At 36.4% G+C, this 26539-nt stretch overlaps 1 protein-coding gene across 4 annotated transcripts; it reads right to left on the bottom strand.

Annotated features, from left to right (window-relative positions):
* Positions 1-226: 226 nt before the first annotated feature.
* On the bottom strand, positions 227-26333 carry DCK (deoxycytidine kinase). Of its 4 annotated transcripts, none has more exons than XM_004009895.6 (7): positions 26085-26333; positions 22387-22502; positions 9898-10091; positions 8291-8438; positions 6591-6706; positions 4357-4447; positions 227-2124 (listed from the first exon to the last, which is right to left on the bottom strand). In XM_004009895.6, exons 1-7 carry the CDS (start codon positions 26173-26175, stop codon positions 2098-2100), a joined length of 783 nt encoding a protein of 260 aa, XP_004009944.2. In that variant the 5' UTR covers positions 26176-26333; the 3' UTR covers positions 227-2097. The 4 variants fall into 4 exon arrangements, with proteins under 4 accessions (XP_004009944.2, XP_012035506.2, XP_042107434.1 ...); XM_012180116.5 differs by having other exon boundaries at positions 227-1117; XM_042251500.2 differs by having other exon boundaries at positions 9898-10007.
* Between the last annotated feature and the right edge of the window lie 206 nt (positions 26334-26539).

The following is a 26539-nucleotide window of genomic DNA, read 5'->3' as shown; positions in this document are numbered from 1 at the left end:
AGAAATAGTAATTTTTTAAGCTTCTTTTCAAGTATACAGATTTAAAAAGTCATAAGCTAATCATTTTTAAAGGTTATGGAACATCTCTGAAACATGTCTCCATTTAAAATCAATGTTAATTTATATAAACCACTGTCAACCTTTTTATATTCATAATTTTCTTCAAAAGTAGAATAAATTTTAATTCTAAGAAAGATGCAATCATTTCAATGAGTATAACTCATTAGAATTCAAGAGATTTATATTTATTTATTAAGCAAATATTTAATTTAATAAACAAATTCATTTATACCTAACAAAAACAAATTCATACAATATCATGAGACAAATATTTATGGCAATTATAGGTCTGAAACAAGTCTCTCATTCAAATATCAGTGCATCTAAACTATTTAATTCACTAAATTATCTTTTAATATCAAGAAACTAAACACAAGATTTAAAAAGGAAAATGATAGTTTCAAAGTAACTTTCCTCTCATTTAACAAAACCAGAGTTTTTCTAAAATGTCAAGTAGAAAGTTAAATACAAATAAAACACACTGCACATCTTAAACAAAACTGAAAAAAATCTATACATACAAATCTAAACCTATATATAGAGAGAGCTAAAATAAATCCATGCAGATTTTTTAAAATTACAACTATTCTGCACCCTGCCCTCCTTATTAATACGTGTAATTTCTAATCAACAAAACATGATAATGCTTTCAAGATATATAACATAAAGCAAGATCATTGTTATCAGTAATTTCTCTAAAATGAGAGGAAAAAAATACTTAAGATATAATCCGACAGAGCAGCAAAACTATGAAGTGAAGAGTGATGATGTTCTCAAAGTAGAAATGTGTGACTTTTATTTACTTTTAAATAAAACTTTAAAATAGCAGGTTGCCTATTAATCCAGACAGCAGGGAAAGCAGAACAGTGGCAGGAAATAAGAGCTGGGTCTAACTAAGCAGTCTTTACTGCTAAGAAGATAATCCACCTTGTTTTCAGTTTCCTTTTATGCTTCTCACAAGTATAAAGGTAAAGAAAAACTACTCATTTTCAGTACAGCATCAGTAAAAAGTATAATGGAAAAATGGATCCTTCACTGTGTCCCACTGATGTTTTACCTATAAAAATGGTAAGAAATTTAAGGAAAACTGTAATTCCACCTCAAATGATTTAAAGACAATCAGAATTTAAGCCAACTCTTTAACTGGAATAGTAATACTCCATTCTAAAAGAATGGTCTGTGACGGGAAAAAGCAGGCAGTTATTTAAAGTTCCAAATAAATTAAATCTTTATACTCATGTAATAATCTTCAGTTATCTTTTAAGTGTAGCAACATTTCCTCTTTAATCTTCTAAAATCCCATGCAAAAGATAAAGCCTCACTCATACCACACATGTAGAAACAAAGGCAGGAAAAAGACAAAATGACTTTTAAGTTATGTCATTACAAACTGGGAACAAAGTCTAACCTGCTACTCTACAAATGTGTTATGGACACCTTAATAAATATCAGTGAAGTGATTAAATATTAAACCCGATCTTAACTTCCACATCAATTAAGGTGGAAGGGAAAGCACCTGATCAAAAGTATTTGCAATGAAACCTCATAATCCTTTTTTGACGGATTTCTTAAATTCCACTTTTCAATTTTTAATAGATACACTAATTTACTTACACAGGACACATTATCATTTATGTAACATTAAAGTTTCCAGCTAAGAACCTGGTCATTGAGATGAGAAGCACCAGGAAAAAAAAAGTCAAGTAGCTGAGGAGGGTAATAGAGGAAAGACAAAAGGAGACTGGATCCTTTATGATGTAGCTTAACTACTATAACGATTCTGGAACCACCTAATGCCAGAGTCCTTGTAAGGGATACTTATATGTCCTTGTTTCTTTAAACCCACAAAAGAGGAAAAAAAAAGCTAGTAATAAACTTTTGTATAGGATTCATTAAAAAAAATTTTTTTCGGGGGGTGGGGGAATAAAAGTAGTTAAAAACTTGGGTTTAGACGAGAGACATATGAAAATGGACCCATGCAGATACACAGAGCTGAAGAAGGTGGAATCATTTGGTTGCGTGTAGTCATCAGCAAGATCACAAAGTGCTCAAAAAGTCTTTTACCTGAGGGAAGGAAAAAAATATTAATGTAATTCCTTGGCTAATTTCAGATATCTAATTTCAGATACTTCATTTTCCATTAGAAGTATCGAACAGCTGAAGACTTCAACTGTATAAGTAAACTCTATCACAAAGCTACAGCATTTACTTTCAAAAGAAATATTAACAAATACTTGAGTAATAAAAGATGAATGATCCAAAAAGTAATTACAGAAGTTATTAAATTCACATCTGAGATTGATACAGTTCTTTAACAGTCATAATACTAATTTTCTCTTTATAATACCACAGACCCTGACATGTGCAGCTTTAGCACGGATAACATGAGTAATTGCAATGGTTTAAACAACTCTAAAGGTCTTGACTGTGTATGTAATCTATATAATAGATTTACAATTTTTCTGAAGCACAAATGTGAATCATACATAGACTATAAATATTAAAATGTGATCAAAGGTCATTTAAGGAGTGAATGAACCTAACCAAGTGACCAATGTCACAATACAAGATATTGCTCTCTATATATTTTAGACTATAGAGTAATTCTAATGGATAGACAAAAAATTATTACCTTGCAAAAATACATGAAAAAGATAGCCAAATTCTAACACTACTAATTAAAGTAAAATAAATAAGTCTATGAAATGATGATCATTAATCAAAACTATGAAGTGCTAGCTAAAATGAAAAAGTGACTTTACAGATTCATAAAGCTAAAATAATGGTTGGTTTTTAGTATTGCAGTGGTTGACTTAATTTTATTTAACAGTATCACAAGTGAATTCTATCCTATATTTTTAACATCATTAAATTAGTGAAGGTGAAAGTCATTCAGTTGTGTCTGACTCTTTGCCACCCCATGGACTATACAGTCCTTGGAATTCTCCAGGCCAGAATACTGGAGTGGGTAGCCATTCCCTTCTTCAGATCTTCCCAACCCAGGGATCAAATCCAGGTCTCCTGCATTGCAGGCAGATTCTTTACCAGCTAAGCCACAAGTCCTTAAATTAAATTAGTGAAGAGGTCGCTTAAATTTTCCAGATATGCTTTTCTTTGAAAGTCAAAGTATTAGTCACTCAGTTGTGCCTGACTCTTTGGGACTGCATAGACTGTAGCCCTCCAGGCTCCTCTGTCCACGTAATTCTCCATGCAAGAATACTGGAGTGGGTCTCCATTACCTTCTCCAGGGGATCTTCCTGACCCAGGGATTGAACCCAGGTCTTCTGCATTGCAGGCAGATTCTTTACCACTGAGTCACCAGGGAACACCACAGGAAAAACAACTATATGCTATAGTAATCTATAATGCTGAGATTTTTCAAAATTCTTAATAAACTTTATAAATGTTAAACACCTATTATAATAAAGAGCAGACATTTTATGACAGGAAAAAGAAAAATAAAATTTCTCTCAAAACTAAACAAACAACAAAAAAAAGGGGGCTTTTTCTTTAGATCTTAGATCATTAAGTAAATTAACATGGATAGCTTCCCTGGTGTCTCAGACAGTAAAGCATCTGCCTACAATGTGAGAAACCTGGGTTCAATCCCTGGGTCGGGAAGATCCCCTGGAGAAGGAAATGACAACCCACTCCAGTACTCTTGCCTGGAAAATCTCATGGACCGAGGAGCCTGGTAGGCTACAGTCCATGGAGTCACAAAGAGTCAGACACGACTGAGCAACGACTTCACTATAGGGATATTTATTATACAAATCCCATTACTAGTCTCTCTCAAGTATTCATCAATATATTCTCTTCCAGTCCCTTTATCAATATGAGCACCACTTAATAGAATACAGTCAACTCTAAATACATGGAAGATTAACTCTGATTAAGATAATGGCTCAATGATTAGGCAATGCTAAGTCACAGACAAGGCACCAAATAAAACTCAAAACTATAAATCTTTAATAACAAGACTCCAGCTAATATAAAAATGGGTGAGATCCATATCCTGTAATTTTAGAGGGAAGTAAGCAAGAACTTTTGTTAATGTTACTCCTAAAATACAGATGAAGAAACGAAAGGATAAAGAAGGTCTTATTTTATTTAAGGCTACAAATCTAGAAGTTAAAGTTAAGATGAAAACTAAATAGGCTACATCCCTCTAAAGCTCTTAACTGTCTTTTAATATAACTCTGTCATCTCTCATTAGAAGATAATTTTCTCAGAAGTTAGAACACTTTAGACAAGATAAAACATTATTTATAATCTTTGTACTCAACATAAATCTACCTTTTCAATTAGACTGTCATGTTTGTCTTTAAAGTCTTCATTAACATCCAGTGTTAAGATAGGCACTTCTTGTAGATAATCAAAGTTGGTTCTGTTCAAAAGGAGAGAGATGAAAAAAATACTTACAAAAAGCAATAAATAAAAGAGAAACACTAAAAACATATACTTATGCCTTCATTTGAAAATCAAAATGTTATCCAGTTTTGTATTAAAATTATCCTGCAAGTACTTCATCTAGCAATGCCTTCTTTCTCACCAAAATTTACTATGCATATCTAAAAATCTCAGATATAAAATGTATAAAGCATTGTGAAATGTCAGTTCAGTTCAGTTGCTCAGTCGTATCCGACTCTTTGCAACCCCATAAGTGCAGCACACCAGGCCTCCCTGTCCATTACCAACTCCCAGAGTTTACCCAAACTCATGTCCATTGAGTCAGTGATACCATCCAACCATCTCATCCTCTGTCGTCCCCTTCTCCTACTACCCTCAATCTTTCCCAGCATCAGGGTCTTTTCCAGTGAGTCAGCTCTTCACATCAGGTGGCCAAAGTATTGGAGTTTCAGCTTCAACATCAGTCCTTCCAATGAACACCCAGGACTGATCTCCTTTAGGATGGACTGGTTGGATCTCCTTGCAGTCCAAGGGACTCTCAAGAGTCTTCTCCAACACCATAGTTCAAAAGCATCAATTCTTTGGCACTCAGCTTTCTTTATAGTCCAACTCTCACATCCATACATGACCACTGGAAAAACCACAGCCTTGACTAGATGGACCTTTGTTGACAAAGTGATTTCTCTGCTTTTTAATATGCTGTCTAGGTTGGTCATAACTTTCCTTCCAAGGAGTAAGCGTCTTTTCATTTCATGGCTGCAATCACCATCTGCAGTGATTTTGGAGCCCCCAAAAATAAAGTCAGCCACTGTTTCCCCATCTATTTGCCAAGAAGTGATGGGACCAGATGCCATGATCTTAGTTTGTGAAATGTAATTCTCCTGAAAAACCAAAATCACACCAGAAAGTAGGGATGTTTAAAAATGAGAAAACTAAAGATCATGGAGACCATTCTGGGGCTCAGAGATTGTCTAAGATTGCAAACCAGTAAGTGAGATGGATTTGAACCACGATTTGACTAATGATAAAGTACAGTGATCTAAGACACAAATCTGAAATATCTTAAATTCCGTCTGAAAGAGAGTATAGGCATAACTCAGAGATACTGCAGGTGTGGTTCCAGATAACTACAATTAAATGAATATCACAACAAAGCAAATACCACAACAAAGCAAGTAACACATATTTTTTTGGATTCCCCATGGTTACAAAAGTTACATTTACACTATACTGCAGAGCCTGATGATGGGCTGCTGTCTATGGGGTCGCACAGAGTCGGACACGACTGAAGCGACATAGCAGCAGCAGTAGCAGCAGCAGCAGTACAGTAAATGTGTAATATCATTATGTCTAAAAAAAATGTACATAAAAATACTTTATTGTTAAAAATTGCTATCATCTGATGCTTTAGTGAGTCACAATCTTTTTGCTGTTGGAGGGTTTGAAATATTTCAAGAATTTACAAAATGTGACATAGAGATACAACATTAGCAAACGCTGTTGAAAAAATGGTGCCAACAGACTTGCTTGACACAGGGTTGCCAGAAACCTTCCATTTGTAAGAAATGTAATATCTGTGAAGCACAATAAACCGAAGTGCTATACAACAAGGTATGAGTGTGTGAGTGTGTGTGTTATTTGCTCAGTTGTGTCCAACTCTTTGCAACCCCAGGGACTCTATCCCACCAGGCTCCTCTGTCCATGTAAATCACCAGGCAAGAATGCTGGAGTGGGTAGCCATTCCCTTCTCCACGGGATCTTCCCAACCAAGAGACTGAACCCAGGTCACCTGCATGGCAGGCAGATTCTTTACTGTTTGAGCCACCACGGAGGCCCACAACAAGGTATGCTTGTACCTAAATAATATATACAGATGTATCTCTTACTTTTTTCCTTAACGTGAACTCCATATACTATGCTGTAAAGACGACCGGAGGAGATTAGCTATAAAAACTTCAAGAAATTAGGATCTCGTTGCAATAAAGAGAGTCAAAATTCACACTTAATTCTAAGAGATCCTACATTACTAATATAAATGACTGAAAATAAAAACTGGTACATGTTTTGGATTAAAATTTGATAAATAAATTTAAAATCAATAGTAAAAAAGGAAATCTTACTTTAGTGTTCTATGCAGGAGCCAGCTTTCATGCTTATAGTGAAGTTTCTCCAAGTATTCAAGAGGAATGCCTTGTTCTTCGTTTCTTCCCCGTAAATATATTCTATTCAAGCATTTCTAAAAGAAAAAGCAATAAGAAAGGGGTAGGAGGAGTGGTGGAGGCAAGAAACAATTCAACAATTTTCTTGTTAGTTGCCATTAAATTTTTCTTCTTTAGTGTCTCTTTATTTATGCTAGCCAAAATCTCTGTTTTTCCTAGAAAATGGAATAGTTCAACTTCCCCTCCTTGGGTTTTTCACCCATTTGGTGGTTCTAAACCAAGAATTACTCTCAAAAATAAATCAAAATACCTCTATAAACTTTTGGCATCCATACTTGAAATATAAAGTATAAAATAAGTTTGGTTAAAAAAACAAAAAGCACCTGTGATAAACCATGATACAAAAAAATATGAAAAAGAGTATATATCTGTATAACTGAGTCACTTTGCTATATCGCAAAAATTAAACACAACAGTATAAATCAACTATACTTCAATAAAATTAAAAAAAAATTTTTAACTTTGGCATACAAAATGTGCTTCACAGTCTCTTAGAAATCCTCTCTTTTCAAATAAGTAAATGGTCCTCTAATCAAAAGAGACCATAAACAATACTAATGAAATAAAGTTTTGTGTTAGACTTTAAGATGTGGACTATGAATGTTTCTGGCAGAATGAAACTATTAGTATTCTTTGTTTTTTCTTCTATATTTGTACTTACTATTTTCATAAATTAAAAACAAAAATCATTTTCAAAAATAAAAGTGAATTTCAAAATTGGTACGGTTAAATTATGGCTTACTTGATACTAAAAGAAGAACAAAATCATCCCTTAGTATCAGAAACCTAGTTTCTTTGAAAATTCAGCTTCAGTAGCAATACCGTATTCTTTCAGACAAGAAGTCATGATATTTACATTCACCAGAGCCTATTTTGTGACTCAGGGAAAAAAAGAGGAATAAAAAACAGAAAAAAATGGGCGTGCAAGCACCAAAACCAGAAACTTCTTAACAAATGTAAGCTTTTATTTAGGTTAGTTTTATGAAAGGCATCTATCTACTGGGGTCTTTCTGAATTCATTACATTATTTCATAAGTAAGTAAGAATAGCTCTTTACAATCTATCACAAAAGGCACATTTTCGAGTGAGCTCCTTTAACTCAAAATGGCAAGGGTTCTCTAAGTCTCCTGTCAACTACAGTCACTTCTATCTACCCATTCCAAGACACAATCATAAAGGATTCCTGACATGGATCTCCATCAACTTTGCCACTTATTCAGTAAATATTTATTAAGCTCCTACTATGTACCAAGACCCAGTTCTAGGCCCTGGAAACTCAACAGTAATTAAAATATCCAAAGTCCCAACTCCTGAAACCTACATTCCAGGAGCTGCTTGAGCAAATTTCCTAATGTAGCTGTGATAGATAAGAGGCCCTGAAGGAGTAAGGAAGAATAATGAAGACTAGAACTGAGGAAAAAATGTGGAACTTCCAAATGTGGCCTTGTAGTTTTCTTAGGAAAACAGAATGTTTCTACCTATACACTTAGGAATTTCTAATTTGGAGGTGAGGCAGTTCTAAACTGAACTGCCTTCTCTACACACCTGAGGATTTCTATTAATAAGTCTTCAATGGATCCAACAAATTTTTATTGTCTCACCTCAGGAGTGGCTCTAAGATAAATGATTCCATCTAGTTCAAGGCTTTGGCCAAACTGGTTATTCATCCAGTCATGCCAGTCTTGATAAATGGTCCACTCTGTTTCATTCATGCAGTCAGATTCATACAAATTAGATGCAAAAATATACCTGAAAGAGAATCTGTATTAACACAAATTCTTTCCAAAAAGCACAAAGAGAAAATTGATCTACTAAATGGACATGAAACATTCTCCAAAATCCTACAGCAGATAATGCCTTGGTTAGCAAAAAAAAAAAAAACAAAAACAGGAGTATTTTGAACTATAGAAAGTATGTTCTTGCCAGTGGTTCCCAAAAGTGTGGTATGAGAACCCCTGGTAGTCCCCAAGACCCTTCCAGGGGTTCTGTGAGAGGCCAGATTACTTTATATACTGTACTTCAAGCAAAAGCTTAAATAGCTTAAAAACAGAAGCACAAATGAGACTCTATCTGACTCTTCAAGTTAGATACTAAAGAGATTTGCATGCTGCTCTTCTCAATTTTAAAAAAAAAATCTAATTTCACAATTATCTTTTTCATGTTCATATGTAATGGATTTACTATTACTAATTTAAAATAAATTAATAAATGTTTCTATATTTCTCAATCTTAATTTCTAATAACATAAATATCAATAGGACACTAAGCTTTTTGGGCTCCTTAATAATTATTAAGAACGGGAAGGGGTCCTAAAGTTTGAGAACCTCAGTTCTGAGCTAACTCTAGTAAAAGAATCCTTACATAATAAGCAGGGTAATTCTGATGCTGTTAAGTCGCTTCAGTCATATCCGACTCTGTGCGACCCCAGAGACGGCAGCCCACCAGGCTCCCCCATCCCTGGGGTTCTCCAGGCAAGAACACTGGAGTGGGTTGCCATTTCCTTCTCCAATGCGTGAAAGTGAAGTTGCTCAGTCGTGTCTGATTCCTAGTGACCCCATGGACTGCAGCCTACCAGGCTCCTCCGTCCATGGGATTTGCCAGGCAAGAGTACTGGAGTGGGTTAATTCTAAGCCCCCCTCAGAGATATATGACCTCCTAGTTCCAGGTGCAAGTCTAGAATAGGGATCCAGATTTAACCAGAGCTGGTAAGAATTTTAAGAGGATTGGAAGAAATAAAAACTGCAAATTTGAAAGAGATGAGATGGCCAGCACACCCCACCAGTTTCCATGGCAGCTAGAAATTACTCTGTTGTTGTTGCTGTTTAGTCAATAAGTCATTTCCAACTCTTTGCAACGCCACGGACCACAGTCTGCCAGATTCCTCAATCCATGGGATTTCCTAGGCAAGAATACTGGAGTGGGTTGCCATTCCCTTCTCCAGGGGATCGTCCCAACCCAAAGATCGAACTCACGTTTCCTGCACTGGCAGGCAGATTCTTTACCACTAAGTTACCAGGGAAGCCCAGAAATTATTCTAGAACTTCCTAAATGCCATTAGTATCAAACTGCTGAAGGTATTAAATGTCATTTTCCATCTCAAATCTCTATTACTCTGAGTCTGTTGCTCCTTTGATCCCCAGGAAACAGGGGAAAAAGTCCAGTTCTAAACCAAGATTCCAAATTGACAAGTAAGGTAATTTTTATATACCTGTCACTATACACAGATCGTTCAAAAAATAATACTGGTTTCTCTGCATCTTTGAGTTTTCCATTGAGAGCAGCAAGCTGAGCTCGTATTCGACTGAGGCAGGCATATGACTGGAAGGTAAAAGACCATCGTTCAGGTTTCTCATACATCATCTGAAGAACATTCCCGCCACTTTTCTGAGATGTTGTCAGTTCCTATTTTGAATTTGAAAAAAGAGACAAAAAGCAAAGTAATGATCAATAGGGCTATTTTATTATTTCTAAGTTAAAAAAATAGTTGGGAAAAAAAAAAAAACACAACCCAATCAAAAAATGGGTAGAAGACCTGAATCTACATTCTTACAAAGAAGATATACAGATGGGTAATAGTCACATGAAAATATGCTCAAAGTGGCTAATTTGGAAAAATGCAAATCAAAACAATGATATTAACATCTACCTCTGGAAACAGTGAAATCATTTATTGTTCTTACAAAACATCACAAAAGTTTACTAGTAACATGTTTCACAGATTTGTTCAGATTTCTAGCCTAGCACCTCCTCTGGACAGAGTACTATGTGTTTAAGTAACTAAATAGGAGAGGTCATCTTAGGTCCCTTCCAGTATTTCTTTCACATTGAAAAACTCCTGTGATACCTACGCAGTATCTATTTGCTAATCTCTCTTCAACCACAGCATCCACTTGACTACTCTATATGGCTAATTTCTTGTATTAGATTTTTATATAGTCTGAATTAAAGTAGTTTATGCTAGGGAACATCTGATTTAATCCATTATTTATTTTTTTTAAAAGAGGCTTAGCACCCTAGTTCAGTTCAGTTGCTCAGTCATGTCCGACTCTTTGCAACCCCATGAACCGCAGCACACCAGGCCTCCCTGTCCATCACCATCTCCTGAAGTCCACCCAAATCCATGCCCACTGAGTTGGTGATGCCATCCAACCATCTCATCCTCTGTCGTCCCCTTCTCCTCTGCCTTCAATCTTTCCCAGCATCAGGGTCTTTTCCAGTGAATCAGCTCTTCACATCAGCTGGCCAGAGTACTGGAGTTTCAGCTTCAACATCAGCCCTTCCAATGAACACCCAGGACTGATCTCCTTTAGGATGGACTGGTTGGATCTCCTTGCAGTCCAAGGGACTCTCAAGAGTCTTCTCCAACACCATAGTTCAAAAGCATCAATTCTTTGGCACTCAGCTTTCTTTATAGTCCAACTCTCACATCCATACATGACCACTGGAAAAACCACAGCCTTGACTAGATGGACCTTTGTTGACAAAGTGATTTCTCTGCTTTTTAATATGCTGTCTAGGTTGGTCATAACTTTCCTTCCAAGGAGTAAGCGTCTTTTCATTTCATGGCTGCAATCATCATCTGCAGTGATTTTGGAGCCCAGAAAAATAAAGTCAGCCACTGTTTCTACTGTTTCCCCATCTATTCCCCATGAAGTGATGGGACCAGATGCCATGATCTTCGTTTTCTGAATGTTGAGCTTTAAGCCAACTTTTTCACTTTCCTCTTTCACTTCCATCAAGAGGCCCTTTAGTTCTTCACTTTCTGCCATAAGGGTGGTGTCATCTGCATATCTGAGGTTATTGATATTTCTCTCAGCAATCTTGATTCCAGCTTGTGCTTCCTCCAGCCCAGCACTTCTCATGATGTACTCTGCATATAAGTCAAATAAGCAGGGTGACAATATACACCCTAAACGGTACACTAAACGAATCTCTAATTTGCAAAAGATACAGAAAGTAATTTTGACCATCTATCCACTGCCATTTTACTACTACAGGTCAAAGTCAGCAAATGCTAACATTTCAGGCTTACAAATCAAAACAAAGGGGGGTAAACAGAAAAAAGCCACTGAAATTTCTTCCTCAGAGTGACAGATCTATTAAACAAATTAAATTTATTAAAGTAGATTAAAATCGATCAAAATAGATTGCATGGTAACAATATATTAGAAAACTTTTGATATTAGAGTTGTCAGACTAAGAAAGAAAAAACAAAACTGAGGACCCAGGGTTAAAGGTTCTCCCCAAAGCTGTACAGCCTTAAACTTGTTTACTAACTTTTAAGGAATAAAATATGACTGCTTAATCCCTATTCTCAATCCTAGGTCAAATAAATGCCCCTGAACACTTTCTGAAAGTTCATGCTCAAAGTAGGTGTTTTTCCTCTGAGGGAGGAAAAAAAAAAAATTTAGAAGTGTAAATACTACAACGGATCTCAAAGTTTCAGTTAAGAACTAAAAACCACACAAACACATGGCACTCTGAGGCAGAATTTACATTTCATACCACAAACCACATAATTAAGTGAAACTTCTTCTCAAAATTGGAAGGAAAAGAAAAACATAAAATGGCAAGAGGCCAACCGTCAACAATAGGTCTGTTTAGAAACACTGAGCAGATGATGAACTGAAATAAGGGTGTAACAGTTGCCTTCTCAAGCTGCTTAAAGAATAAATGTAATTTTATTAGAGTTTCAAGGACTTATGTTAATTTAGTTATGAATGGATTGTCTACTAATTCACCATCCTCCAGGGAGAAAATGTTTCATACAAGCGAATGTTTCCAGCTAAATGAAGTTTATCAACTCAACCAAAACATTTCTTTAGTTGGTTTTATAAAAAGGACACTAGTGTATATTTTATTTTCCTTCCTTGGTAAACATGGTATTTTGAAAACAACTCTCAGTAACAGAGACAACTTTATGAACACTGCTGGTGGATTTATGAGAGAAGTTAGCTAAACACAAGCTGCCATTAACACACATGAAAATATCCAGAACAATAAATAAATAAGTATCAGGCACAAGAACACCAATATGAAATAGTTGTTATGGGGAGGGAGGTGGGAGGGGGGTTCATGTTTGGGAATGCATGTAAGAATTAAAGATTTTAAAATTTAAAAAATAAAAAACTAAAATTAAAATTAAAAAAGAAAAAAGAGAAGAAAAAAAAAAAAAAAAGAAAAGATACATGTACTCTATGCTCATTGCAGCATTATTTACAATAGCCAAAATATGCAACAACCTAAGTGTCTGTCCATGGAAGAATGGATAAAGATACAGTATATCCATACAATGGACTACAACTTGGCCATGACAGAAAACAAAATCTTGCCATTTGTAACATTAATGGACCTTGAGGGTATTATGCTAAGTGAAACCAGTCAGACAAAAACAAATACCATATGATTTCATTTACGGGAGGAATCAAACAAAGCAAAACAAAAACCCAGACTCACAGATACAGAGGACAAATAGGTGAAAGGGAGGTAGTGGGTAGCAGTTGAAATGGGAAAAAGGATCAACAGGTGCACACTTTCAGTTATAAAATAAATAAGTCATGGGGACGAAAGGAATGGAGAAAGGAGAATAAAGGCAATGACAGGGTATTAACTTTGTACGGTAACAGGTAACTAGACTTAACCGTGATCATCTCACCATGTATACAAATGTTGAATCACTATATATTGAACATATGAAACTAACACAATATTATGTGAATTACATCTGAAAAATATACTTAAATATTAAATACACAAATGTTAAATTATTAATTTTCAAATAATAAAAAATATAGGTTCAACAGGTTTTTCACTTCGTTAAAGGATTAGATGTATTTGATACTAAAAAAGAGGGACAGAATAGTAGTGGTATTCATGTATTATGAAATTCTCTGCAGTACAAATGTTCATTCAAAACATAAAATTTAAGTCTTTATTTAGTCTGCTCTGTTCCTGGTTGCATTATCTTGGCTTTCATGGCATATTTTTTAGAAAGAATATGCTTAGAAATGTGAACACAAAGGGCATATCTAAGTTTTCCTAAAAGTTTATTTTTTTATTGTGTTAAATTAGAAAATAGACACTATCTATTGAAGAACTAATAAGTTCATTACTCAAAATATCCCCTCATAAGAAAATACACTTCAATTTTAATGATAATTACAATAATAACTACCATTTATTATCTATTTTATACCAGAGACTATATAAAAAGATTATATACATTATCTCAACTCTATGAAATAGTCATTACTGACACTATTTTATAGGTTTAAGAAATGGGGTTCAAAAAGGTTGAATAACTGATTAATATCAATAAATCTAGTAAGCAGCAAAAATAGGATTCAAGCCTAAGACTGATTCTAAAGCCATATTTTTTCCAAAACGTTGCTCTGCTGTTACATACTGAAGTTACATCTATAAACACAGTGTTCGATGCTCAGTCGTGTCCTACTCTTTGCAACCGCATGGGCTGTAGCCTGCCAGGCTCCTCTATCCATGGAATTTTCCAAGCAAGAATACTAGAGTGTATTGCCATTACCTTCTCCAGGGGATTTTCCAGACCCAGGGATCAAACCCAGGTCTCCCGCACTGCGGGCAGAATCTTTACCTCTAAGCCACCAGGAAAGCCTATATCCTTATCTATAAACAATACTTACATTTGATTTCTTGAAGGGAGATATTCAGATACTATATGGGTAATTTAACTGGTGCTGGTGTTCTGTATTTTAATAATTTTATCTCAGACATGGATAGCTTTACATAGTTAAACAAGAGAGAATTCACCAAAGACAAAAACACAAAGTTATCAGTGAAAATACATGTGAGTTATTTTTATAAATAAAACTAACCATGAAAGACAATTTTTTGTCTTTATCACTGTCTAGGCTATTTCAAGTTATCTTCGGTGCACAAATACCTATTACCAAAATAACCATTAACTTTATTCTGTTTTTTCACCAGATCACATGGCTTGTGGGATCTTAGTTCCCTGACCGGGATTTCCCTGCAATGGAAGCCTAGTCCTAACACTTCACCACCAGGGAATTTCCTAAAATAACCATTAACTTTAAAGTAAACTTCAACAACTTCCACATAATTTAACTAAACACGGCACATTTGAGTTTAAGTTACATTAACAAATAAATTTAAGGTATTTCTATTTAGAAACTATGGTGGCAGAGACTACTACGTGTTCCATAAAACCAGGCTGTTTTCCTCCTGGACACACAGCTAGGCTTTATTCCCCAGTCTTCCTTGTAACTAACTGTAGCCTTGAGACTCAGCTCCAGTCAGTACAAATAGGGCAGAAGCAATGTATATCATGTCCAGGCAAGGCCCATAAAAACCTCTCAAAGGCGATGATTCTTTGTTTATTCTTTGTTCATCAACTGGAAGCAAAGGACATCAAGGCTCTAGAGCAGAGGTTTTCAACTTCAACTCCAGGGCAGGGGTATCAAAGCATGGTCCCTACTACATCAGCATCAACATCACTTCTGAACTTTCAAGAAATGCAAATTTTCAGCACCCCTGCCAGACCTATTAAACCAGAAACTGGGGATGAAGCCCAAATCTTCGCTTTACCAAGTCCTCCAGGTGACTCTAATGAACACTAAGGTGGAAGCACTGTCTGAGGGGTTAGATGAGCCACACTCACGGGTCTCTGAGTCACAGCATGGTATGCCATTCACTCAATATCATCTTTCTAGTAGTCATGCATGGATGTAGGAGTTGGACCATAAAGAAGGCTGAGTGCTGAAGAACCGATGCTTTCAAATTGTGACGCTGGAGAAGACTCTGCAAAGTCCCTTGGACAGCAAGGAGATCAAACCAGTTAGTCCTAAAGAAAATCAACCCTGAATACTCACTGGAAAGACTGATGCTGAAGCTGAAGCACCAGTACTTTGGCCTGCTGATGCAAAGAGCCAACTCATTGGAAAAGACCCTGATGCTGGGAAAGACTGAAGGCAGGAGGAAAAGCAGGCCACAGAGGATGAGATGGTTGGAAGGTATCACTGACTCAATGGACATGAGTCTGAGAAAACTTCAGGAGACAATGAAGGACAGGAAGCCTGATGCTTCACTTCATGGGGTTGCAAAGAGTCGGACACAACTTCGCAACTGAATAACAATAACACAGCAGCAAGTGTTACCTTAAATTTATCTGATATATTTAATAAAATCTATCAGAAGTGAGCTTGGTTCATTTGAAAAACAGGATCAATTTGCTAGGCACTGTGAATAATAGTGAGATAAAATAGGGTATAGATGCAAAATTAAGTAGGTTTGTTACAAAACAGATAGTGAACAGAAGTTTGAAGACTTTTCTGAAGAGACTTGAGGACAATATGCTGGGTGAAATAAGCCAGTCACAAAATGGCAAATACTGCATGATTCACTTACATGAGGTCTCTAAAGTAATCAGATTCACAGACACAGAAAGTAGAATGGTGGTTACCAGGAGCTGGGGGAAGGGCGCAAAGAGTTGTTTAATGAGTATAGAGTTTCAGTTCTGCAAGATGAAAATTTCTAGAGACCTGTTCCATAGCAATGTAAATATTCTTACTACTACTACTACTGAGCTGTATGTTTAAAAATCGTTAAGATGGTAAAATTTATATGTATTTTTTACCACAAAAAAACAAAAATCACACAAAGACTACAGGTCTTCTTTTATTTGGATTTCCTAATAAATGTCATCTCTCTTGCCCAAAGCAAGTCCAAAATCTGCTACATGAAAATAATTTAGAGGATCAATCTTTACTCATCACCTAATCAAAAAATAATAATCAGCTGGTTGTTCTAAAAATGCACATGCTTAAATTAAAAATAAATAAAAAACCTGTAACACAATTTTACAGCTTTGAAGATGCTACTTTTTGGCTTAGTTTAACATTGCACCGAATTAGAAGATTAACAGTAAGCCAGGATACCATTTTCTAGTTCTTCTGATCTTACGCATGAAAGTTTTGAAACTGCTGGTTTTCTGAATGCAATTAAGAATAAAATATTAGAAATTCTATCAAAAAATACTGTGTATCATCTTTGCCAAACAGTGTAATTTTAGTGTTTTTTCTCTCCAAAAAGTATTTAGATAAGAAAATATGAATGCCTCAGGGTCAAACTACATTAAATAGAAACTAATAGAACATCTCTAGAAAGCAGTTTAGCTACATTCACTTTAAAAATTCTGTATCCGCCGGCCAACTTAATTACTTTTGAAAATTTGTCTTAAAGAAATAATCCAAAACACAGATTTAACCACAAAGATGGTTATCACAGTGCTAAGGAAATAGGCTATCATTCTACTATTTATTAGGCACTTAATTAAGTAAGTAATGGTACATGCACACAATAAATTAGGCTGACTTTATAAATCATTTATAGTAAACTTTTAATAACTTTTTTGTTATGCTATAACATTTTCAATTTCCTTTGACATAAACATTATAAGGAAGAAAAGCAAAGTAAAAAATTATGTATTGTTGGTTCAAGTAAGATCTAAGTTAAGTTTTACTTCCCTCCTTGGTAGTCCATGATATCATCTTAATTTTGAACAATAAGTACATACTACTTCATATTCTTTAAAATTATGTATCTCCACTCACCTGCCAAAGTTGGATATAATAAATTATCATCTCAACTATATAAAAGTTACATATGGGGTGGTGGTATTACGGGTAACTTTAATCTGTTTTTGTATTTATATCTATAATTCACTTCATGACAGAATACTCCATGACTTTACAGAAAGCACAGATTATTGCCAAGATGAGTAAAAATGATAGTTATCAAGTAGAGATACAAAGTCATTTATCTTTTACTTCTAGTCTAACCTTTGAGACATTGCAAGTTCAAATCAAGTTAAGTTTGGAAAAGAACCAGAGTCTACTAAACAAGATAATCATAAAAGGATTGACAAAAGTTAGGTGATTTCAAAGGGTATGAGTGGTATTTTATCAAGCATTCTTAATTAATTTTCAAGAATGATTTATCAAAAAATATTCTATTATTTCACAGATAAGTATATTTTATCCTTTCTTTCTCAGAGTTACTAATTTTTCAGTGACTTCTCAGTGGTAAGAAGTGTTAGATGACAGTAAAATAGCATTTCACAATAAATAACAAAGATCTCTCAAAAGAATTCAGCTCACTAAGAAAAACAGTAAAAACATCTTTCTAACCATCTGTGTATCTCAAAAATAAGCTAAAAGAAAGCAACTCAATCAAAGTTTTTGGGCCTAAATAGTGACATAAATCACCAAATAAACCACACTGCTATTTGAAATAAACCTTTAACACAAAGACTGATAGTCATCTGGGTCATATGATTTAAAGATAATTTACCATAGGAGGGGGAAGGTGGGGAAGTTACATAATCTTTTTAGGTACTTTTTGACTCTCTATTTTCCTAAAATTGGTGGCAGCACATCGGTAGTACAGCAACACTTCAGCCACTAGGTGGCAGGTGAAAAAACAAAACCAGCTAAACATGCAGGTGCAAATTAAAACTACTGACTAGGGGAAGAGATGAGAGGCACTGATAACCCAACATTTCCCATGCTACAGCTACTGCCAAGAAGTGTGATTAAAAGGAGAACATCCAAAGTGGGACTGGCCTTACCAGAGTCATGTCTGAAGACAGACTACTTCTCACCACTGGCAGCATGCTAAGGAAGCTGCAATGTGGACAGTGGTTCATATCAAAATCCCAAGGAAGAGGTCAGGGATAGGTCTCGGAAAAAAGGGCCCCAGGATGAAGGAAGAAACTCCATTTCTTGAGGTGCAGGAAAAAATAAGATACTGGGAACACATCCACCCATTACTACCCTCATATTCCACCACCTTATCCCCAAAATACTACCCTCCAGTCTGAAACTTCATCTAGAAATACACAGGATTAACAATATAATAGCCTTAAGTACACACACACACACACACACACACACACACACACACACACAAATAACATTATCCTCCAAGAATGTACACCAAAATCCAATGTAGATAATCAAATCGTAACATAGTAGACACATGACTGGATTACAGGAAACTAATGAATGTATTTAAAAAGGCCTATGTTAACATTAACTGTGTTGGATCGTCTATATGGTAGTTAAAAAGAAAGTTTGAAATTTTGACTGTGCTACACAAGAAGAAAATGCTCCGGCCCATAAACATGAATATTAGATCCATGAAACCAATGTGAATGGAGACAGATGCATCAATGCACCATAGTCTGATGATGTCAGTCACTAAGATAAATATAACTAATTCCCCTGAGCACTGATTCTAAGCTTAAGAGACAACCTTATTATAAATTGTCTCCCCATGTACATTAATGCAAAATTTTCAACCTCTCCTCTCCAACACAACTAAAGGGTTCAATACACTCCTAACACTAACAGTGATTTACTAGGGTTCTCACTATTAACCAGGAGGCATCTCACATATTAAAATTCTCAAAGGATTGTTTGCTGTTTGAAAAAGAACCCCAAGTCTTCGAGATCCAGAGTTCATTCTACTGGGCGTATATAGAAAATGAACTGACCTACTTCAATGAATCTAATAATTACATTTCTCTCTGCAAATCAAAATTTTTGACATTTTGGTTTTTGTATATGCTCCTATGTGCTTGGTTAACATTCGGTATACTGGGAATTCACTGGTGCTCAGGACTCTGTACTTCCATTGCAGTGGGCATGGGTTCAATTCTTGGTAATTGGTTGGGGAACTAAGATCCTGCAAGCTGCGAGGCACAGCCCCCACCCTCCCCCAAAAAGTAAGGTACGCTGAAAGGCAGAAACATTTAGTATGCCAACAAACCAGTTACATGTATTTAGTATGAGTTAGAAGCTATGATATTAAAATTAGAAGTGGAAGTGTTAGTCACTCAGTCATGTCCACCTCTTTGTGACCTCATGGACTGTAGCCCACCAGGCTCCTCTGTCCATGGAATTCTCCAGGCAAGAACACTGGAGTGGGTTGCCTTTCCCTTCTCCAGGGGATGTTCCCAACCCAGGGATCAAACCCGGGTCCAGCACTGCAGGCGGATTCTTTACTGTCTGAGCCACCAGGGAACGGAACTTCAATGAAGGTCACCTAATCCAATCTAGTCTAACATTCTCCCAATAAAAGAATGCTTTCTGTATTTCTTACACTGGTTTAATTTGGCTACTTTCTACCTAACCCCTGAGAATTAACTGCACTGATAGTTGACCCCAGAAATGAGGAGGAGAAAGAGTATTTTTAGAACACAGGTCTCTCACTCCTGAATAAAAGCACATTTGAGTAGGGCACTATCAAAGAGGCAACAAGACATACTTTAGGAGGTAAAAATGTAGAGTGAGCGAAGACCAAATATCCAAAACAAAACGGGCAAAAGGATCTGAAAAGGGACTTCACAAAAGAAATCCAAGTGCAAATAAATTAATTACAGGAGCACAATTTCATTAGCAATCAGGGAAATACAAATTAAAACATAAAAGATATTAAATGTTCATCAGAATGACAAAATTTAGGAAGCTGGACAACACTAAATATTGGCAAAGGAATGGACTAATGACATCTTGTGTACACTGTGGGGAATGTAAAGCAGTAAAACCACTTCAGAAAATAGGCATCATACACATACCCCACCACAGAGTAATTTAACTTCTTATTCCAACAGAAACTCTTGCATGTGTAGGCCAGGATTCATATTCATAACATGGCTGTTTTCACAGCAACTAAACTAGGAATCACTTAAAAACCAATCAAAGGTATAGAATGGACAAAAAATAATAATATATGAATACAACTGAATACCATACGGCAATGCAAATGAACAAGCTATAGCTGCATGCAACAATACAGACAAATTTCACAAACTTATTAAGCAAAAGAAGCAAGAAGAAAAGGAATGCAAATGGATGTCTTTATATAAAATTAAAAAACAAAACTAATTGTATTTCTTAGAGATATGTTCATGTACTTTAAATTCTTTTTAGAAAGCAGAAAAATTATCACAAGAATAACAAGTTATTTTATGTGAATGATTACCCCTAGGAGTTATTATCCTTGGGAAGGAGATAATGGGACCTGAGAAGAACAGGGACTTTTTGAACAAGAAGGTAATGGTCTATTTCTTGACCTGAATGACGGTTACAAAGATGTTAGCCTTCAAACTGTTCTTCAAACTGTACATAGGTTTCATATACTTTTCTATTAGTTGTATCGTATGTCAAAAAAAAATGCTGAAAGAAGCAAATAAATTTACCCATTTAAAACTCTGCTACTGCTGCTGCTAAGTTGCTTCAGTCGTGTCCGACTCTGCGACCCCACAGACGGCAGCCCACCAGGCTCCCCTGTCCCTGGGATTCTCCAGGCAAATACACTGGAGTGGGTTGCCATTTCCTTCTCCAATGCATGAAAGTGAAAAGTGAAAGTGAAGTCGCTCAGTCGTGAAGTGAAAGTGAAGTCGCTCAGTCGTGTCCGACTTAAAACTCTACTTAAGGCTAATTCTGCCTTTCCTGAAAGACCAGACTGAAAGATCATTTCTTAAGAACATGAAGTCCATATAGAAAGGAAATCCTTTCAGGATTTAGTCCTGGATTATTCAATGAATTACAATGTAGTGAGCTGCTAACCACGCTTAGTAAACATGTGAGAAAACACTTTCAGTTATACAAAATCAGTATCCTCAAAGTCTGCACAGTTATCTTGGTTAGTGATTCCTCCCTATATATATGATTTACATTTTAAACATTCAATTATTATTCCTAGAGTTCTCATAACAGCAGCTACACTTTTAAACTAAACTTTTTTTCCCAATACCTCTGTCCTCCTCAGACTAACAAAGTAAGTTTCTAGCACACATTTCCATTTTTCCATTTCTCCATTTCTGCTATGCTGCTTTCAATTCTCATTTCTGCAGAAATGAAAATCTTAATAATCAGATCTCATTGCTTCTTCATATATATATATATACACATGTATGTGTACACACACACACATATATGTATACAATAATAAAAAGTTTTCTGTAAAAAATGGAATGTAACTATTATTTCCTCTTCCTCATTTGCAATGTAGGATGGCTAGTGCTGGGAAACTGAAACTTGTGTCCAGGTAAAAGTCTGACAAGAATGAAAGTACAAAAATAAATGGCTGTCTAAGATAAAAGTCTTAATATAAACTAACAAAATTCAGCTATGGAGTAGCTGCTTTTGCTTTTCTTGTTTATAAACAAAATGTAAAAAGACACTCAAGCAATTTACATTTTTTTAAACATTTTAATTAATTTTTAAACTTTAAAAATTCTACTCAGCTGCAATGCAGTGCATAATCTTAAGCACATAGTTCAATGAATGTCTAGACATATATATATGAAAGTGAAAGTCGCTTAGTCATGTACGGCTCTTTGGGACCCCACAGACTACATAGTCCATTGAATTCTCTAGGCCAGAATACTGGAGTGGGTAGCCTTTCCCTTCTCCAGGGGATCTTCCCAATCCAGGGATTGAAACCAGGTCTCCCGCACTGCAGGTGGATTCTTTACCAGCTGAGCCACAAGGGAAGCCCTTGTGTCTTGAAGATACAGACTTAAAGCTATATTTATAAGCTTTATTGGAAAAGGAAAAACCAAATAACAAAAAAACCCCCAAGGTTATAATTGTCTGAACCAAAATTCTTTATTAACTAAAGTTTATTTTCATACCTCAAATTCATTCTGAGTACTCTGAACATTGCACCACCTGGCAACAGGTTCAGGCACCACTTCCCAGTCCTCACAGACTTGTTTCAGAATATTCACAAACGTTGACTTCCCAGCAGCTGTTGTGAGAGGAAAAGTGAAATTGAGGAAGGAAACAAAAATGCCAAGATAGTCATCAGCTTTTACAAAATTTATAATAGCAAACAATACAAAAAAGAAAAACATTCAATTTTCTAAACTCACTCAGATTTTTTTTTAATGAAAAGTTAGAGTCCCTGACCACCTGTATTAATAAGCACATCTGTTTGTTAATGTTTTAAGTTTACCAAAGCCATGGAACAGAATTTTAGAAATCCAAGACCTAGATTTACTTTCCTTAAAAAAAAAACAATTAGAAATAACTTTGTGGGAAGTAATTAAGGGTATTCTCCCACTTAATCAAGTTTGCAATTTGGGACCAAGTCATTGAATCTCTAAGAGCCTGTTTCCTCGTAATATAATGGAGACTATAATAACAACACCCTCCTCATAGAAACTGTTGTGATAAATAAACTATCACTACAGTGACAGTCATTCCAGTCTCCAGCATTTTCAAAATTCTCCTCTTTATTGGCTCTATTCATTCAACTTACAAACAAACTTGGGTCTTTCTGATCTAAAACTAATCTAGAAACAACCAAGTAAACCAAAAAATTAATATAAAGATGCATCTAATCCATAGAGTTTCAGGATGGGAAATAATATGATTACTATTATATGATACTAATTATCATATGACACTCTGGCTAACAGAAATTATAAAAATATTTTTGCAAAGTACTTCCTACAAGCAACAGCCATGTTTCTGCTGTTTCCCTTTCACAGTCCTGTGCACTCTATCCAACTCCTTAAAAAAAAAAAGTTGTTATGTAGTTTATTTCTCCCTGATCATTCACTAGTTTCTGAAATATCTAGGAGGAAAAAAAGAAAACAGTTCAGATGTAACCAAGACATATATTCTCTATTTTAAAATTATCTGGGAATTCATTCAGTTTAACAGTAAGGAGATTCTTGACCAAGAATTTGACAGAGTGTAGCAATACTCTTAATGACACCACACCCTTCCTATCTGAAGTCACCAAATATGATTATATTAGTCATCTTAGTCAGCATGTTTTCTCTCTTTCCATATATATGACAAAGGCACACACACATAGATAAATCTATTTTTAAAAAAGCAACAGCAGCAAAGCTTCCTCTTCCTTATAAACTGGATGCAAAAAGGCAAGAACTTACTTTTGAATTGGAGAACTATAATCAAACTTAAAATATTACACAGGTCAATAAAAAAAAACAAACAGCTGAAAGAATTTTAAAGGATCACTCAGAGAAAAAAAAAGGGGATGGTCAATCAGAAACTAACACTGAGAATAGTTGAGATGCAAAACATGAAAGTCATATTATCACCACAGAATAGACAGAAAATCTTTAAAGGATAAACTAGATGATCATCAGGTTTAATCATAGGAAAAATAATGGGGACCACAGATTTCACGTGAAGAGGGTAAACACAGAAACTCTTAAGGCATTTAGAAGAATGGTGAATGGAAGCATGTAAAACGCTCACCATTCATTCATTGAGTTAGATGGAGGAAAGGAAGAAAATTTGAGTGGGTAGCCATTTCCTCCTCCAGGGGATCTTTCCAACCCACAAACTGAATTAAGTCTCCTGCATTGGCAGGCAGATTCTTTACCACTTACTTACAGCTTACTTGGGTCTAGCAAATAAGGCAGAGAGGCACATGAACAACAGTACAAGAGCATTAATAAATAGGAACTGACAAAGCCACAGTATCAGGGAAAACTGTTAAGTGGTGAGGGACATATACCATCCAAATAGCAAAATAGCAAACGGTTGTTTTACAGAAATGCAGTGTTACCAGATCTTCAGATTTTTCAAGAGAAGCCAAAAATCTAGATGTTAATGGGAAATCTCAACATTTGTAAATGCCAGTAACTAATTAAAAAATTATTTTTTCAAATTTGGGCAGGCTGATATTGTGTAAATGCAGGCCATGAGTTTGCAACTCCTTCCAGTGTTAAGTATCAGGGAGGTGAGAGATTCAAGCGGGGGTTAACACAATCATATTTGTATATAGAAGGGAAACTCTGGGAGAGTTTAAAGAAACTAGAGATGGGGTGACAAATTAGGAAATTATTTCAGGTGCTGAGAAGATTAAAAGATGCTCGGAAGGAAGTAAATTTCTAGGTATGATACATTGCTTAACTGGATTTAGGAAAGGGAAAGAATTGTGGTATAGATGTGAGAGGCTGTTCATTCAAATTTACTTTTGAAATGGTTTTGTTCAACTACTTCCTCCTTTTTTAATATATGGTATTCTATACCAATAAGTAGCTGTGTAAAATCACACTAGTAAACATTTATCTTCAAAGAATGTATCCTTCCTAGCTAAGAAGAAATGAGAGTCTGTTACATGGATTTTTCCAACTGTGGTCTCAACAATGGAGCAAAGAAACAAAATGCCCTCCTTGAGGCTGTATTCGGCTTTTTTTTATTACTTGCAATGCTGCTAAAGCACCTGTCTCCCTTGCCTTTTTAAAGTACAAGTTCTTTGAACATGGTAAGAATTTTTAAAACTTGCTGTATGCATGAATGGCCAGTACCTAACTTGGAACCAAAAAAAAAAAAAAATCCTATCAAAACAGGAAGCATCAGGCATAGGTTTCCGGAGGTAAGAAACAGAGAAAAATCGGAAGTTCTCTTGTAAAATGACATCTGGATTAAGAACAGAAATAGCTGTGGTCTTTGAATCATAACCCAATGTTCACTTGGATGTTGGCTGGGGAGTGAGTGATCCATGTTGCCAAGATCATTTAAAAACTCTTTCCTTGTACTTGAATGTTTACAGCAACTTTATTCATAACCTAAACACTGGAAAAAAATCCAAATGTCCACAAGTGGGAGAGATAAACTGTGGTATACCCATGCAATGGAATATTAGCAATAAACAAACAAAAACACAAACGCACAGATACAAGCAGCATGAATAAATCTAAAAGCATTTGCTAAATTACAGAAGCAAGACACAAAAGGCTACACATTATGATTTCATTTACATGACATTCTGAAAAAGGCAAAACTGTCAGAAATCACATCAGTGCTTGTCAGGTGATAGAAATGGAGAGAGGGATGACCACAAAGAAGTACCAGGAAACTTCTTGCAGCGATGGAGATGTTCTGAATTGTGATTCTGGTGGAGGTAAATTATTATTGTGTTTGTCAAACCTCATAGAGCTCTAGACCTAAAAAAAGGATCATTTAGCCTATGTAAATTGCACCTCAAGCACTGACATACAGACACATCATTAAAAACAAACAGAACAAAACCATTCCCTTTGCACTATCCCAACGAAGAGGCTGAAAAGGACTCCAAGCGCGTCTCACAAGGCCCGGAGGCCTAGGCCCGCGGCCAGACGCCCAGGGGCTGAGACCACCCTCGGGGCATGGGAGGGAAGCTGGGGAGGGCAGAGAGGGCTGCTTCCGGCGTCAATTTAGGAATTCGGGGTCGCGTCCACAAGCGCAGGAGCAGACTGGGAAAAATCCACCCAGATGAGTAGCAGGGATGTGGCAACGGGGCGCTTCAGCCCCCGCAGCAGCGACTACCCCTGCTTTGGGTCCAACATCTCCCGAGGCCCCTTACCGATGTTCCCTTCGATGGAAATTTTCTTGATGCGGGTCCCCTCAGAGCTGGCTGCGGGAGACGGGCAGCTCCTCTTGGGTGGGGTGGCCATGCCTTGTCCCGTTGGCAGCCCCGAGCGCTTCAGTCAGGGAGGGCTTGGAAGTGGTCGCAGGTGCGCGCGCCGGGGTTCACGCCACCGCGGAACTCGCCTAGACTGCAGGCTGAACTCTCTCCCGTCCCAGACTCTCCGGCCGGCGGATCGGCGGGTTTGATTTTGGCGCGCGGAGGCAGCACCCGATGGGGGAGGGACCGCGGGTGGCCGCCCGCCCAGTGGGGAAGCCACGCCCCCGCCCTCCCCTAAATCCGCGATTCCACCAAGGGCCCCTCGGCCTGCACCCGCCATAGGAGGGACTCTTGCGAGCGCACCCGGGACGTCGGGTCAAGGGGAAACGGGGCGGGGCCGCGCGCGCGCAGGC

Source organism: Ovis aries, chromosome 6 (assembly GCF_016772045.2).
Source record: "Ovis aries strain OAR_USU_Benz2616 breed Rambouillet chromosome 6, ARS-UI_Ramb_v3.0, whole genome shotgun sequence".
Taxonomy (NCBI): Eukaryota; Metazoa; Chordata; class Mammalia; order Artiodactyla; family Bovidae; genus Ovis; species Ovis aries.
Note: the sequence above shows the minus strand (reverse complement) of the source record. Positions and strands in the feature narration are given on the sequence as shown.